The 17,231-nt window shown below is 33.5% G+C and overlaps 2 protein-coding genes across 3 annotated transcripts; both read right to left on the bottom strand.

Annotated features, from left to right (window-relative positions):
- Positions 1 to 1,361: 1,361 nt before the first annotated feature.
- Positions 1,362 to 4,175, bottom strand: LOC132747875 (uncharacterized). The gene is made up of 2 exons (XM_060737401.1): positions 3,707 to 4,175; positions 1,362 to 2,813 (listed from the first exon to the last, which is right to left on the bottom strand). Exons 1-2 carry the CDS (start codon positions 4,035 to 4,037, stop codon positions 1,816 to 1,818), a joined length of 1,329 nt encoding a protein of 442 aa, XP_060593384.1. The 5' UTR covers positions 4,038 to 4,175; the 3' UTR covers positions 1,362 to 1,815.
- Positions 4,176 to 6,364: 2,189 nt separating this feature from the next.
- On the bottom strand, positions 6,365 to 12,337 carry LOC132747876 (inactive pancreatic lipase-related protein 1-like). Of its 2 annotated transcripts, none has more exons than XM_060737402.1 (7): positions 12,205 to 12,337; positions 10,776 to 10,846; positions 10,311 to 10,591; positions 9,586 to 9,814; positions 8,825 to 8,935; positions 7,106 to 7,222; positions 6,365 to 6,718 (listed from the first exon to the last, which is right to left on the bottom strand). In XM_060737402.1, the coding sequence occupies exons 2-7, from the start codon at positions 10,831 to 10,833 to the stop codon at positions 6,468 to 6,470; spliced, it is 1,047 nt and encodes a 348-aa protein (XP_060593385.1). In that variant the 5' UTR covers positions 10,834 to 10,846; positions 12,205 to 12,337; the 3' UTR covers positions 6,365 to 6,467. The 2 variants fall into 2 exon arrangements, with proteins under 2 accessions (XP_060593385.1, XP_060593386.1); XM_060737403.1 differs by having other exon boundaries at positions 10,311 to 10,585; positions 12,205 to 12,336.
- Positions 12,338 to 17,231: the final 4,894 nt, after the last annotated feature.

Genomic DNA, 17,231 nt, shown 5'->3' on the forward strand with positions numbered 1-17,231 from the left:
TTGCTGTCAAAATCTCAACGTAACAGAATCAGATTCTGGTCCTACAGTCGTCACATGAACCAGTTTTGAACTATATTATTTTACCATTAAGACTTTTAGAATTGTGAATGCCTTGGTTTATGTGTACATGTATGTATAAAATATAGACGCTTTGAGTATGATATGAGAAATTAGAGCTGTATGGATAAAAAATAGTTCTGGATTTATACAGTTCTTGCATGTTGCCAATAAATATACTGACAATTGTAAAGTGATAAATAAAACATCTATTTCAAAATAAAGCATCTGTTTCAAAATAAAAAATCTATTTCAAAATAAAACATCTATTTTAAAAAAACGGGTTTACCTTATTAATATACATATAAAGAATCATATTCTACACGCAATGGACTGTTTCGCCGGTGATAGTTTTATTCCTCTGAATTTACAGTGTTAATAATAAAAGACTTTGTTCAATGTCTACTACATGATGACACACGCCTTGCATGTCTCGGTTTAGGCTTTAAAGCTGTAAAAATTTAAGGTATCTGGAAATAAAATGAGCCGTGTCATGACAAAACCAACATAATGGGTTTGCGACCAGCATGGATCCATGCGCAGGCTGGTCTGGATCCATGCTGGTCGCAAACCCATTATGTTGGTTTTGTCATGACGCGGCTCAAATACATAATATAAAATAAGGTCAATGTGCATTTCTTTACACATGACTGCATACATAGCATCGAACTCCACGGTCCTCATTTAACGATTAGTTTTTTACGACCCCCACCCCATTTAGAATGTATATCTTTCTCTACTTTTGGAAAAAAATCCCCTAAAAAACCAATAATAATAAACAAAATTAAAATTAAATAATTTTTACCTGCCTAAAGCATAAAAATTATGACCATCAACAATATCATATCAAAATTTGCTTTATTTGCGAAATAGGATATGTAGTACTTAAAATTATGAGTATTTTGTCGAAATTCCCTTTTCTTCAAAATTACGTAAATTTCCATACCCGAGTGCCCCGGTCCCATTCCCTACATTAGGTCCCTGAGCTCGCATTTACATGGGACGTGGCAATGAAGCGCTAAATGTGTCACTGGAAGCAGTTTTAGAGGATAGAAAGTTGAGGTTATAGAACCAACGTTCAGGGAAAAAAATGCCAACTGATTTTTTCTTCACTTCATCTATTTTTTCGGTTGGGTTGATGACACATCGATACTGTTAAAGATACGTGGACACTTTTGAGCTTTCGAGGGAGACCTCAGGTGCCCTTTTGTGCATTATGGGTACCGATCTTTCGGCAGCTGGCTTGATAGTAATTTTAAATGTGGCCTTCTGACCAACAAACAGAAATATAACACGAACTACAATTTAATCATCTAATATTTCTTTAATTAAAATAAGCTTATATGAAGGCATAATAAAACATTCGTTTCAATTATTCAAAAATAGCATATTAAGCCATACAAAATTTTAAGTAAACAGCACAGCAGTGAAATGCTCTCGAGTTTCGACTTCAACTCATACAATCAATGAAATACATTCATAACTTTTTTTGGCAAAATGACAAATTATATAGTTTATGCTCTTATTTTATTCTTGCACGTATTTTATATGAATGGTGTATTAAGGGAGGTTACTGATAATTTTCAAACAATGGTTATGAATGACTGTCCTTCGCACTTTACAAGTAAGTTTTCATCTTCTGTTATAATTACACAATTTCAAATGTTTCTTGCGCTTGATATATGATTCACAGCAATGACCTATTTTATGCCAACAAACTTTTACTTTACACAATCAAATTTCAAAGGATGTATTTTCTTAAGCACTACTTATTGACTGATTATTCCGCGGAAGAACGATTTCTCGCAATTCCATCATCTGTCCGAGACCTAGCGGCGCGGTCTCACCACTTTGGATAGAGTCTGAATCAGACGACTCCATAAAGTAGTCTCGCGGTTCATCATCAGTCAAACTGATGTTTGTTATTAAATCAAGCGTCTTCAAACTCTCGTCACGTGTTTTCCTCTTTTCCGTTGGAATATGCTGAATCATTTGTTGGTCGGTGTCTAGTTCCGGTGACAGTTTTATCAGGCTTCCGTAAGAATTGGCATACTTTTTGCACAAATTGTTTGCGTCTATATAAGTCCGCATGTTTTCGAAATCTTCCTGGTCAACGGCCGTTTTGATATTACACGGAGTGCTAAACGGAAGTTCAAATAATACATTTCTTTTATTTAAAATCGTACTGGCTATAATCGTATCTTCTTTGACTTGTTCCTTTAGAATCAACATACCAGTAAAAATGCAGGGAACCACTGGTGCTTTACCGTAGATCATTCGAACTTTAAGCGGCAGGTGAAGATCTGTCAAAATGTCTTTCATTCTATAAATAGCGCGACCATCTTTTACCCCTTTTTCATAAATAATATTGAATTTTCCGCGTGTTGACATTGGAACCAGCACTTCTTTACCATCAGTATCCACGCATTTTAGATACTGAATTTCAACCGTAGTCCATTCCTTACTTTTTCTTTTCAATAAACCAGTCTGTGCTGTCGTCTGCCATTTGGCGGCAAATGTTCCACTAACAGTCAAAATTGTTCCAGCAGGTATTTTTCTTTCTTTGAAACTTTGACCTTCACCTTTATCTTGAGTTTCTTCTTTCTCGTTTGCACTTTCACTAGGCTCTTCTTCAACACGAATCGCTCGGATGTGAGTGCGTGTGAAGAATTTCCGTGGTCCGACTTCTGCAAGCTGGCCAATTGTTCGAAATACCGGCCCTCGGCCAAAATCTGGTGGTACTATTTCAAACCATCCTGAAAGAACACAATTGATTTTTTTTTTGTTAAAGATAAAATGCGGAACCAAGCGTGTTGACAAATCTGAAATGACTCTAAGAGTGATATTTTGTTATATTAACTTTACTTTGTTTGCTCATTCAATACATTAAAAGAATACTCGTACGTTGTGAAGGGAATTTTAAAATTATTAATAAACATTTTTTGTGGATATATACCAGTAACCTATTTGGGTAAAATAGTATCATGACAGATCCATGTTCTCCGTTACCTATGCTGTTAATATTGTTAAGATATTGCTTTGATATTTTTGTTGTCAAAATTCTTTTATAATTTGCGCTGAAATGATAACATCCAAGATTAACCAAACAGATCTGAGCGTCTCATTTCGCTACAATATCTTAACAGTTTATATTATAAAAGAAACAATAATTTATTGATTGTACAGTGTTTATTCTTGTTTACAATTATAAATGTTTTCAACATGACAGAGGCGGAATCAATCACTGTTAAATCAATAGTTTTATACTCTTTTTACAATAGACTTTTCATTTAAACAACCACTAAATATTAAGCAGTTTAAACTATTAAAACTGTTTAAAACAAGTAAAACAGTAACATTATTAAATTAAAAATGTGGATTTACTGAATTTTACTCGGTACAATAAAGAATTAAATAGTTAAATAGGATGGATACATTTATAGTTACATAGTTCATAGTATGGTATACCAGTATTTATATTACAAATTTAGATTAGCCCAGGGCTATGAATTATTCATATAAAGATTTATGATATGCGTGATTCTGGATGAGATACGATATGTACAACAACAACAACGACGACGACGACGACGGTGGTGACAACAACAACAAAGTACAACAACATATTAAGTATTTTAGTGATACTGACCATCAAAATCGTCTGGGATATCAAGCGTCTGTCCCACCTCAAAATACGGTCCCTCTTTGTCGTGGTATATTGTCCGTGCCTTTACATGCCTTTTACATGTTCGAGTAAAGAACAACACGGGTTGTTCGGAGTAAATTCTTAAACCGGGTGGAAGTGTAGATCCCACACCCGCTCCACGTGACAGTCCTTCGTAGCGAACAACCTGTGGAAGTCCAGAACTATTCTCAAATGAATGAAAGTCCATGAAATCTTCACTCCATTTTATTTCCGTTACTTTCGGCACTTCTTCTTCTTCTTCTTCTTGAAGTTCTGGGTTTTCGTTTTCAGCCATGTTATTCAATAAACGGGTATGTCTTTTCGTCCGTTAGTTGTATTTTGTATACATAGTTTAAACTATACACTATCCCATTCATTGAGAAAGAATGTCACAACGCTCTGTAGATGTATTGGATTATTAAGTTAACGCTCCGTCGCCTGTGATATAAATTTATTTTTAGAATAGTTGAAAACCGGTTTTTGAAACTGTGTCTATTGCGCTGTAAAGTCGCTGTTTGAGTCATGATGCAGATTTTTTGAGGGGGCTGGGGAGGTATAAGGCCATATTCATATAATTCAATTTAATCAACAACATATTTACATCATTTAATTAAACAACCACGTCAACAAAAACAAACAGGAACAAGACACAAAAGAAACCACCAGCGAATTAAAAAGATAAGTAAATAATTCAAATAAACAATAATTAAAAACAAACAAAAAACAGACAAAAGTTATCTTCGACAACAGACATATTTATTGTTATAATTTTATAGTTCCACCTATTAAGTAGTCATCTTAGGGCCCGCTTTTCGTTCATATGTCGGGATATGTCAAATAAAATGTACATTGCTTATTGGACGCAGTTGTACATGACAATACGGTTGAATAAACTCAGAATTCAATCAATTAGTAATAATAGAATGTTAAATTTAGGACCGACACTCTTAATTTAAAAACGATGGAACTCGTTTATGTTCAGGCTTAATATAGTTTAGAAATAAAAGAAATTATTTAAAAATGATACATTAACCGGCCACAGACTCTACCGTAAGTGTCTCACGCAGATTTTATCGGTTGTACTTATTGACAAAAAAAAGCCAGAAAGAAAAGATGTTTCAGTTAATTGGCAAATAAGTAACTTTTTGGATACTACAAAAAAAGCCAGAAATCAAAAAAGATGTTTCAGTTAATTGGCAAATTTCTGGGGAATAATGGACCTTTAATTAGGCCTCGGAAATGGCTTTTATTTCTCAAAAGTTTTTTTGTTGTTTGATGTACTGTTATAGTTTCAAAAAAATTACTCATTGGCTAATTACCTAAAACATATTTTTCTTTTGTTGCTTTTTCGCAGTTAGAACAGTTGTCGTGATATTATATTTATATGAAAGTAAAATATTACTTTCTTTACATTTTGCTACTTTTATAACAAATAATTTCACATTTAACGCTTCTTTCATCAAGACACACACATCATATTAAGTACTCTAAGGTAATTTTTCAGATGTTATAAACTCATGTTTGCCCTTCCTTAAAGATCATGTAACACAATTTTTATGGTTTTAAATCATAAATATGGTGCTCAAATTAAGATTTATCAATATTATAGGTTCCAAAAAGCATTATTTATAAAGACATTACCGAATTTAACATTTCGTGTAAATAAGGGAGGTAATTAGAAATTTGTTTTGTCAAATTTTCCAATAAGAAATGAATGCATATATTTTAATGATTACATTTAATATGAACAGATATTTGCAGTACGTATTTTACATATTCTTTGGTGTTTGAAAATTGTTTTATCAGCATAATTTTATACATACTCAGTATATATAATTTCACTTAAGTGTATTTAAGCATAAACTACATAAATACATGGTTACAACATGAAGGAAAATTTATAATTTTCTTTGGCATAACGTGCATTGTTATGAAGGCGTCTTCAAATTTCGACATGATTTTAAACTAACATTATGCTAATTTTGCGCTTTTGAGTCTAGTTGAATTAGTAATATAGTTCAAAAGGTTGACTATTATAATGACGATTGTCTAAAAAATGTTTGGTTTTAACATGTTTATTTAAGCTCGATTGCGAAACAAGCTCCTGCAACTTTTATTAATCACTTTCGAGTCCGCTTTCTGGAACCAACCAGTACTGGTGTCATATGAAGAAACATGGTCGTGACCCGAGTAGGGCTCGAACCCATGATCTCTGGGTTGGGAGGCAGACACCTTAACCACTAAAATGTTTATGACGACTTTTATTATAAAAAAATACTGCCCCACTCTTTTTATGAATACCAATACATTCTGAACGAATTTAATAGAAATTTGTAAGTCACGTGGATTATTAACTATTTTTCATAGCAAAATATTAAATTGAACACAAGTATGGCAAACATGTCAAAGTTATTTTGATTTTTACCTGTTCACTGACCATTTACACTTAGATGAACAAAATGTCACTTCTACATACATTTGTGTTTTCTTGATATTTTCAATCTGGTTATCAGAACAAGCCTACGTTTTCATTTATCTGTTTTAAAACGTTTCAGCAATCACTGCATGTTTGGGAACATATTCACTTTTTGGAATATAAGAGGAATGAATAACAAAATAAGATGAATGCGAATATTTTATTGTTGATATATTGTAGTGATATAGCTTGTTAGTTCTTAAAATGGTCTTAATTTACTGAAATTTATTTTAACTGTTTCCGTCTAACTCAAGCAATGCAGAAAGGTACTGCTGCGTTTGTTTGCAGGAAGTATTTCCCGTGGTTCATACCAGGTGCAGCATGAAATCCCATCAGTGCACATCCGGTGCCGCACGCATTGCAGTTAGCAGACGATTGGTCGTCTATCGTGTCACATGGGTATGACGTAAACGGACACAGACTGTTGATTGACTCAATGAAATAGTAGTATGAACGACGATGGCTGCATAACAATAAGTCAAGAAGGTTCAGCAATTGTCCTGAAAATATGTGTACTATCATTGTAACCTATTTTCTTGCTAAATCAACAGAAAAATACAAATATTAAAATAAAATGAATAACATTTGAAAACTACATGTATTTGAAGTAACAGAAGTTTACAATAAACGATAAAATCATTTGAAGTTTAAAACTTGTTATTCACACATACATTGTATATGTTTATCATATGCATTCTCATTGATTTAGTATTATTCTGACCATTTGTGATAAATTTATGGTAAAAAGGCAAAGCCCGTGAGTTTAAATTTTAATACATACGAAGTCTGACTGAGAATCACCAAAACTGAAAATCAAGTAAGAAGTAGGTAGGAAAATGAGAGGACGAAAGTGACCAGAATTTTTCTTTTTCATTACTAAAACTTGCCTATATCACCGTTCAAGACTTCAATTATATCAACCTCTCCCTGAGTGCAACCAGGCTGAACCTTCCCTCCATTGGGGTAAAAATCAATGTGTCCCACAGCTCTCATCATACCTATACCTGTAAATATACATCAACGTGTCTTTATTAAAAACAAGATGTATCTTTAAAAAAAGATACTCGGGCGATGTAATACTGGTTAACTTGCATCTGTTAGTTCTTATATAGTTTTCCATGCAAAGTCATATAGAAATGTTAGTATAGCTTGCATAACAATGACGTTATAATTTCCAGTATGGATATTATTCTTGAAAAATGGAACACTTTAAGATGTGTTCCTGAACAAACCAGTCGTGATTCTGTAAATGAACTTAATTTCAATCACCAACATCTACGCAGTCGGTAAGGCAATTATTTTTTATAAATACATACTTGATTGATAATGCAAAAAATATATAAAAATCATAAACATTATATCAACTGAACACATCAAAAATTATATAATATATTAGAAACTCATTGAACATCTTACACTAAGAGTACCTCATAAATAGAGGATATTGAATGAGTGGAAGTTCAATACTGAATTTATTGCACGAGTTGAATAAAATTATATTATGCGAGCCTCTTGCGAGCATAATATTATTTTATTCAACGAGTGCAATAAATTCAGTAATGAACTTACACGAATTTAATATTCTATTTATCAAATACCAAAAATAAAGACCGTTTAAGGTGAAATAAGAGTCATATTTCTTTGACGCGCCTATAGTATAACGCTAACATTTAGCGCGTCTTTACACTATGTTTGAATAACGCTAATGACGTCACGTCAAAATATATGCACGGCCGTGCAATATCATATTTACGGAGTCGCAAAATCGGCACGAGTATGTGATAAGTTCTAATATTATTCTCATTAATTTTGACAAAATTTAAAACTCTGTGCAAAATAAACCAAGTAAGTTCTAACGTAAAATAAACTTTTTCACTAGAAAATGTAATGAGATCTGAATGTTAAACAAAACTTAAATATCTGAGCAATTTAACTAGAAAGTTAAAGAACTATCCTGTACATTTTATTTTAGAACTATCCTTTACATTTTATTTCATAATGGCAAGAACTATCATTTCCTTTTTTAGTTTTGAACTACCTTAGAATGACAAGAGCTATCCTTTACATTTTATTTTAGAATGGCCAATGAGATTCCCAGATTTCATTAATGACCACTATATAACTTATGTTCAGTTATTCCCTGTAAATTTTACAAGAAGTCAAACTTCGGCCGAAAAAACTTTTTTCCACGACAGAGATCACTGTATCACTATTTGTGTTTGGGAATGCTTGGCCAAGCTTCCGGAAAATTACAATATGAAATTGCAACTTTTCGGGCCTTTCCGTCAGTCTTCGAATAATAGCCGAAGAAGTTCCGATTGTTACAATATGGTCGACGTTTCCGCTTCAAACACTGCAATTTTTTCTTTCCGCCAGAATCGTCGGTGTTCATAAACATTATTGCTTTGCGTGGAAAGCTATAACGAACGCACTACAGTTAGTTCATCAAAGTATTCGATGCGTGACAGTTCAGGAAAAAGGCATATTTTTGGCGTTGGGACGAGCTCTTATACATTCTGGGAAGTTAACTATTAGAATAGAAACAAAATAAAAGATTGCACCTTAGGCATGTAGTATGCAGACGATAATATTTAACTGCAACCTACCACCTACGAGATCGCCGTCAGTGTGAATGACGTCAACAAAAACAGCGTCATTTTTGTCCAGGCGAGTAATTTCCGGCCAATATTCGAATGCAGGACCTGCTGGATCCAAGCCTGGAACAAAACTTTTCGAATATATTTATATGATATAACTTTTTACGAATATCGAATAAGTATTTTATTTTCATTCGTTTTATGTGATAAGTACAGAACGTTTAAGTTTATAAGGCTTTTAAACCGGATATGCTTACTGGTTCGAGTAGATTTTAATTGCTCAACTGGTCTTTCAAGTATCAAGAATTCTAATGCGGGGATCAGCAAGTGGTTGTATTCAGTTTTTATACGCTTTAAACAAAGTCATAAGATTAGATGTGCATTGCAATTAATGCTTTAACTTACATAAAAAGTATTTTGTCGGTAAATATATGCCCACTAACACAATTGATATTGGCATTAAAGGTTATTTTTACTACTGTACAGTACCCACTTTACTCACCATTACAAATCTATATAAACTCAAGTCCCCTTAATATGTGCACAACTAACCATTGTTCAAAGACTTTAGTGAACAAACATTGTTTTAAAAAAATCACCATAATGATGCAGGTATGTATAAATTAACGTTAACTTTATCAAATGTTGATTTAAAATTCACCATAATAAATCAGGTATTTATATTTTATAATTAAGTTAACATAAATCTGTAACAAATATTGATTAAAAAATCACCACAATAGTTCAGATATGTATGAGTTTATGTAAACCTGTAATTCTGCCGATACCAGACATGATCTCCCCGGCGTATCCGGCTATATGTGCACCAAAGCTGTGTCCAATTATGTGCACGTCTCCGGGCAAGATATTTTTAACGTCCTTTATAGCATTAAGAAGGCGCGCAAGTTCCGCCCCAATCAGACGTGTATCTGCTGCAGCTTGGAAATAATTTACATCCGCACCGTTACTCCAATCCACAGTGATGACGTAATAATCATACTGTATTGATATAGAAACAAAAATCATGTGCAGGAGTCTGATGACCAGTGCATCAGTCTTATTTTGGTCTGCACTGTTCGTTATCCGGTCAGAATTTATTTTGAAAATTTCACTAAAAATGACGAATGGTTTTGGCTAGATGAACAGAATTCATCTAAAATAGTTTGCTTGTTAAGGGTTGAGATTCTTCAATTTCGAGTCGTCAAAAAAAAAACAATGTCTTGCATTTTTCAAAGAAGCGCACCTTTTAACTGATTTTTTTCTTTTGAATATTTGGTGAAGTGGCCAATGATATTCCAGAACGACATTGCGGATTTCAGCCAACCGTCTGACAAATTCATTCAATTTTCGCAGGAAGAATTAACATCAGTACATGTACAATTTTTTGCGATGAAAATATTTTAATTCTTAAAACGAAAAATATGTTGTAAAAATTTAATATTCACATAAAAAACACATCAATAATGTTTATAAAAGTAATGGGTGTAAAACTTACATATGTTAATAGCTCTTGTATCATAATTTGTACCCAGGGTGCCGCTTCGGAACTGATATACCCGTGTACAATAACCTTAATTTGTTTTGCCACTGTGATATTTTGCAAATTTTCATGATCTATCACGGATGTGAGGTCTCGGGTATAGAGAGTAAATTTTGTATCAATTATCTCAGGTGAGCGCGGCAATAAGTGTAAGGTGTTGTAAAACGGCAAGGAATTAGGGAAACACCCTAAGTCCCCGTAACAAACTTCCGGCACCTTATAAAACCAACCTGAAACTCAATGCATATATAGTTCAAAATGGTGTTGCAAAAGAAATTGAAGTCTCACTTAAAATGCTCAATAGTGAAAGTCAGTAAAAGGCTTGCATCGTATACACAGTGTATACAAGCCAATCTAAATTCGAGAAATTGATTCGCGTTATTATAAGTAATAATATTTATGTCAACTATGAAAACTTACCTTGCGTATGTGGAATCAGTAGAAATATAACCGTCAACTTTGATAACGGTGACATCATTGTTGAGTTGTTTCTGTTAAAAAGAGAAATAAGGAGTATTTCTTTTTTGCCTGGTTTCTTATTATTTTTTTCTTTTATTTATTCATTTTTATTTTTTATTTGTTATTTTTATTATCTACATATATTTTTTAATTTTCTTTTTTTTTCTTTTTTTTCTTTTTTTTGACTTGTAATATATACAAAATGGATGGGAAAATATTTAGAAATTCAACCAGTTAAAAAAAATTTACAGCCTGCCACGTGGACAATAATCAGTATGCTATGATATCCATTGCTTTTAAAATTTGTCTTTTGACATCATATCTGTATTTTATTTAGTTCCGCCTATTGTTTTCTCGTTTAGGGCACACGTTTTTTTTTACTTGGGGACCATATGCCGCTTTTCATGGAATGGCACTAACGTGTCACATTGAAGGTTCCATGATAACTGCCATATGAACACATCTGCGAATGTTTCAAAATTCTAAATTTTTCCAGTTCAATTTTAAATGTTGAATTAAGCCGGTGCTAGCGGGCGTGGACGGTAGTTTGTACTTTACAGTACCGTCCATGAACAGGCTCAATCAAACCGAGCCTGCAACATTTTAAATTTTGCCGTGTTGGGCTTTCTTTATGGATTCTTATTTCTCTCTATTTTGCCCTGTTTTAAATTTGGAAAAGTGTTTTCAAAGTAAAATTTATTTCACGATCAAAATACAAAAATTCCAACAATCTACAGCCTATAGTTAGACTGCATGGACTGCATGGATATCCATACTGGCCAGGCTCTATACTGGGTGCAACAAGTTGCTTTTGTTTCCAACAGAATTATTATTAAAATGATACTAAAAGCAGTCGTTGATCTCATGCATTTGTGTAACCGTGATTTTTTATCAAAGGGCGAGTCTTCACTTATAAACGAATAAATTAAACTAAATAATTTTATAAATTCATTATTACAAGATCACTGAACGATCCCTTTATTTGCCAACAACATGGGTATATCTGTTATTTGAATATGAAATTATCTAGTTGATTCAATGAATTAAAAAAAAAATATTTCATTTTTGTCATATTTTGGTTTGAGGATAGAAAATAATCACATATTATTTTTCATATACATTTTATATACTAAGAGGATATTGTTTTCGTTTGAGTGAAATATGGAATATATTTTCACGAAACACTATCAAATTCCACACATTTTCACGAGCCGGGAAAAATAATTCATCTCTAAAAACAAATTCTTGTTATTTAATTCTTAAATGTTGCACACTATTATTATATGTATAAAATTACATTTTTTGGGAGCGAAAGGGTTAGATTATTTGAATTATTTCACTTACTATCATAAGAAAACTATAAGCAAATGTAAAATCAAAAGAAACTTACATCGAAAATACGAGCTCCTAGTCCGACAGAAATTTGATTTTGAAACGTTAAAGTTATCCCGTAATATACGATAGAAAAAAGTAATTAACTAACAGATGTAGCAAAGGAGTGTTGAAACATATTGTATTATTTATGACGAATTTTGGTTTTTTCATATACAGGTATATAATTTATCCTTTTCTCTGTGACAATAAATATTAAAATTTACAAAATGTAAATGTGAAAATATATAACATCACTATAGTGTAAGTACCGTAATGTAAAAACATCCTCACGCAAAGAGATGTTTTTGCACGCGCACACAACGCGCACGCGCACATTAAAAGGCGTTTATCTGGTGGTTTATAACTAGATCAAACTGTAGTTACCTTAATGTCTCTAGGGTATCTATCAAAGTCAACCTCAGTATCAATATTCTTTGATTCCAGTCATGGTGAAAAAAATGCAAATTTAATTGTAACTTATTTGAACCACTTTCAACTCGAGTTTCTTTTTCTGGAAGAAGCTAGTACATATTCTGGTTTCTACAGTGATAAATAGTGTATATTAAACTCAAAGGCTCGAACCCGCAATCCTTGGGTTGAGAGATATCATTCCAACGTTTTTTCACATGTGTCGTCTGATGGTAGCCAATAAAGCAGTCACATTGAGGGGTGATTGGCCAGTCTGTTCCTATAATTATGTTGCGGCTTCTTTGTGGCATTTTGCAGCTACTATGTAGCAAGAGACACAACAAGAGCTGTCCGTAAGACAGCGCGCTCGACTTTTTTATTGCTTGCCAATAAAAAAAGTTTTTGCAGTAAAAGGCAATACAAGAATCTCTGTATTTTTAAAGTGAACAATGGCCATGAGCATTAAGATATTTAGTGAAGAATTATTTTACTGAATTGTGTGATACCCTTGAACACTGCAGCAAAGTTTGAAATGTTTAAGTCAAAAGAGGGCTGGTAAGAAAGAAAAAAAAACTGAGTTGAGTTTTTTAGTGCTTGCCTATAATACAAAACATTGACAGTTAAGGGCCATAATTCAAATAAAATCTTTGACAGAATTACCTTCTCCTGGACATGTTTGGGAATCATGATTGTAAACAAGTATTCCAACTTTCAAATTAATATCTCAAACAGTTCAGTCAAAAAGTGGACTGGTACTAAAAACTTAACCAAGATTCTAAGTCGATAAAAGGCCTTAATTTTTAAAACAAATCCTTGACAGAGTTACCTTCTCTTGCGTACAGATGGGGGTAATGATGTGAAATAGCATTAAAAGTTTCAAAGCAATATCTCAAAGGGTTAAGGCAATAAGTGGATTTTACCCATATTCAATGTATTTTCTAAGTCAAAAAGGGGCATAATTCTGTCAAAAACCTTGACAGAGTTATGTCCTCTTGTCTGTTGATGAAGGTCGTGATGGTAAACAAGTATGGTCAGTTTCAAAGCAATACCTCCAATGGTTTTGAAATAAAGTGAGGTGGTACAAAAAACTTAACCAAGCTCAATACACTTTCAAAGTCAAAAAAGGGCCATAATTCTGTCAAAAACCTTGACAGAGTTATGTACTCTTGTCTGTAGATGGAGGTTATGATGGTGAACAAGTATGGTAAGTTTCAAAGCCATACTTGTAATACTTCTGAAATAAAGTGGGGTGGTACGAAAAACTTAACCAAGGTGTGACGCCAACGCCGACGCTAACGCCGACGCCGACGCCGACGCCGACGCCGGGGCGAGTAGGATAGCTCCCCTTTTCATAGAAAAGTCGAGCTAAAAATCATGAACAGGCCAAAACAATTTTTATTCAAGGGCTATAACTCAGTCAAAAATCAATCAATTGGAAAGCGCAAGTACTTGAGGTATAGATCAATCCTGTAGAGTTTCACTCAAATTGCATGAGTAGTTTAAGAGAATTAGTCCAAACATAACTCAAAACTTCAAAAAAAAAAAATTAAAGGACCATCACTCTGACAAAAATCATAGAACTGGAAAATGCCAACAATATGCAGTTATATACTTGGTACTGATCATTCCTGTGAAGTTTTGATGAGATTGCATAGTAGTACAGTCATGTAGTCTGGACAAGCAAACGGACGACGCATAAGTGGTCTCTATCTGTCGCCCGTACTTTGTAGCAAAAACACAAAAAAGGAAAATGACACTTCAATCGATTCTGGCATTTTATATTTTCCTAAAATAAAGAAACTAATTAATCATACGTGACATCTGCTTACAAAGGCAATATCAGTAATCATTAATCATAAATTTATATTTTATCTATGATATGACCAGATGTTAATAATTTCAATATTAATGGCTTTGATACTTCATGTATATGCTACATCAGATATTTAAGAGATGATATAGAAATATTATAAACATCAAAATCGAAATTTATGTTTCTCAACGTGCACCTAACACCTTTCACGAAGCCATTATAACCAAGCTATAATTTGAATTATACCTTACTTCGGCTGTGTTTTAGAACTCTGTGACCAAGTGATTATGTTTGCTGAATTCCAACCACTGTCTCCACCGCAGTTCGAATCCGGCAAAGGAATCTGGAATATTTCATATTTTAACTAGCTTACTACTCAGGTGTCGGTTCGTGCCTATATAAACATTAAATTTTGACCCCGTTGTATCATTATTTTAAATTTTGATCAAAACCTCATTGGGAACTGATCAATCATTGAATTTTGATCAAAATAAGGTAAAGTCGGATAACGCCTAATGGCCAGGGGAAGTAACCGTTGTTGGGAGTTTTCGGATAAACGACAATCATTCCGCAGTGGTTACCCTTGACCATTAAAGTCTGCAAAACGCACTTATTAAGAGATTAAATATAACAGTGCTGCAGTGGATCCTTCAGTCAATATGCGTTCTAAGAGGGGTAGATGGATTTCAACTTGTGTGATATATTTTATATACTAGTATTAATAACACACGGGAGAGGAACTGTTACACAGGGATGCAGTTCTTATCATAACTTGTCAGGACTTCTTGTGATAACTGTAACGGTGTTCGTCGGAAAACTTTTGTATATACTACAATATCACTCGTTAAAATGATAGTTTTCATCTTTAAAAAGTGAGTTTTAGGTGCTTAATTTTGTTGTCAAGATCATATTTTACATGGCCTAAATTTCATGACTGTACATCAAAGGACAAGAAAGCAGGTCAAAATCTTGGTCAGCTGTTTCTCAAACTGTGCACACAGTCAAAGGTATAATTGAGCCGCGTCACGACAAAACAAACGTATTGCATTTGCCACCAGCATGGATCCAGACCAGCCTGTGCTATCAGTTTCTCTACTTGTTATAGGGTTTTTAAGCGAACAGCATGGATTCTGATCAGACTGCGCAGATGAGCAGGCTGGTCTGGATCCATGCTGGTCGCAAACCCATTATGTTGGTTTTGTCGTGACGCGGCTCATATAGCTGTACATCAAACATGAAAGTAGGTCACTGTCCCCTTGGGCAGGGCAAAATTTTGACTGGAACAACCTCGATCACCACACAATATTTCATGTCAAATATCTAAGCTCTAGCTCTCTCCTATTCAGAAAACATTTGTTTTAGATCTGTTTTTACTATACACATAATGAAAATTAATGACCCAAGGACTCAATTTGGACATGTCTTGGTAGAGGTCCCTTATGCAATGTTTCATGCAAAATATCTAACCTCGTAGTCTTTGTAAATTCAGTGATTTTTGAAGTTTTTACTATGTACATTTAAGGAAAACCTACGACTCCCCCGCAGCGGCTAATTTTGACTCTTAGAGGTACAACTTTGGTACAAGACCTTTAGATGATATCATATACCAAAAATCAAAGCTCTAAGCCTTGTACCTTCAGACAAGAAAGATTTTTACTTCATGTACATAATGACAATAAATGAACCCCAGGAATGGGCCAATTTTGATTGAGGGGCTGTAATTTGAACAATCTTGGAAGAGGTCTACCAGACAATGCCTTATGCAAAATATCTATACTCTAGGCCTTGTGGATCTTTACAAGATTTTTAAAAAAATTATTCTTATAGTTCCTTTTGGTTGCCATGACAACCTGATTTCTGCATGGAATCAAATTCTTTGAACAACTTTGGAAGCCCTTCATCCAAGGATAAATCCTGCCAAGTTTGGTTGAAATTTGACAAGTGTTTTTTCACAAGAAGAATTTTTAAGTTCACAATATAATCTGTAACACCCACAAACAGGCACAGGTGAATCGCTATAAGCCACCACATCGCAGATGCTGCAGTGGCTCTGCAATTCTTTCCATTGCAACCATCGATAATTACTCTGAACGTTACAAAGACATTTTTGCTTATTCTGAAGAAGGAATTTGAGGCATCAGGTGTCTTTAACTTCAGTGCAAATCCAGATCATATGTAAGTTCATTAACATGATCAATGTCATAGCTATTCTGTAACCAACATAGTATTATAGTTTACACTGCAATAACAAAATAATAAAAAAATGTAAGAGTATGGCAACAATTTATTGGCAGAATATACAATACAACTTCAGCTGTGAATTCTGCGAAGAAATCTTTTCCCAATAATCTGTAGCCATCCTGAAAAGATTTAGAAAAAATAAAGTTAATTTCATAATAAACTTTCAACAATACTTCGACTATAAGATGATTGCTCAACCGAGTTTTATCAGCAGACTTTCAAGGTCCCATCTGCTAATAACTAGATGCAAATTTATCAATAAATTACAATATAACTAATACTGGTTACTGTGGTAAGTGGTCCGTTAAATCTGCTCCCTCAAGGAAAATATTAAACACAAGCAATACATGCAACATAGAACAAAGTTGAAAGATGACACCAAAAGATAAATTTTTGTGAAATAATATCAAAGTCATACAAACAGGTAATGTTTTGACACTAATCAAAATTAGTGTACCAATAAATGGTCAACCAATGAATAGATGAATGGTTCTGTAAAATATTATCTTAATCTGACAAACAATGTGTTGGGGAGGGTGTTGGGGTAATTGGGGTTTGTTTCAGATCAATACGCATGAAAT

This window comes from Ruditapes philippinarum, unplaced genomic scaffold (assembly GCF_026571515.1).
Source record: "Ruditapes philippinarum isolate M1 unplaced genomic scaffold, ASM2657151v2 ctg899_1_1_1_1, whole genome shotgun sequence".
Lineage (NCBI taxonomy): Eukaryota > Metazoa > Mollusca > Bivalvia > Venerida > Veneridae > Ruditapes > Ruditapes philippinarum.

What these genes read in the sequence shown, in the direction of transcription:
- LOC132747875 (XM_060737401.1), bottom strand. Translation starts at nt 4,037, where the DNA reads ATGGCTGAAAACGAAAACCCAGAACTTCAAGAAGAAGAAGAAGAAGAA. An exon ending in TATCCCAGACGATTTTGATG is followed by an intron (nt 2,814 to 3,706) that starts GTCAGTATCACT and finishes GTGTTCTTTCAG; the next exon opens with GATGGTTTGAAATAGTACCA.
- LOC132747876 (XM_060737402.1), bottom strand. Translation starts at nt 10,833, where the DNA reads ATGATGTCACCGTTATCAAAGTTGACGGTTATATTTCTACTGATTCCA. An exon ending in TGGTATCGGCAGAATTACAG is followed by an intron (nt 8,936 to 9,585) that starts GTTTACATAAAC and finishes GTTTTGTTCCAG; the next exon opens with GCTTGGATCCAGCAGGTCCT. An exon ending in AGTCTTGAACGGTGATATAG is followed by an intron (nt 6,719 to 7,105) that starts GCAAGTTTTAGT and finishes ACATATTTTCAG; the next exon opens with GACAATTGCTGAACCTTCTT.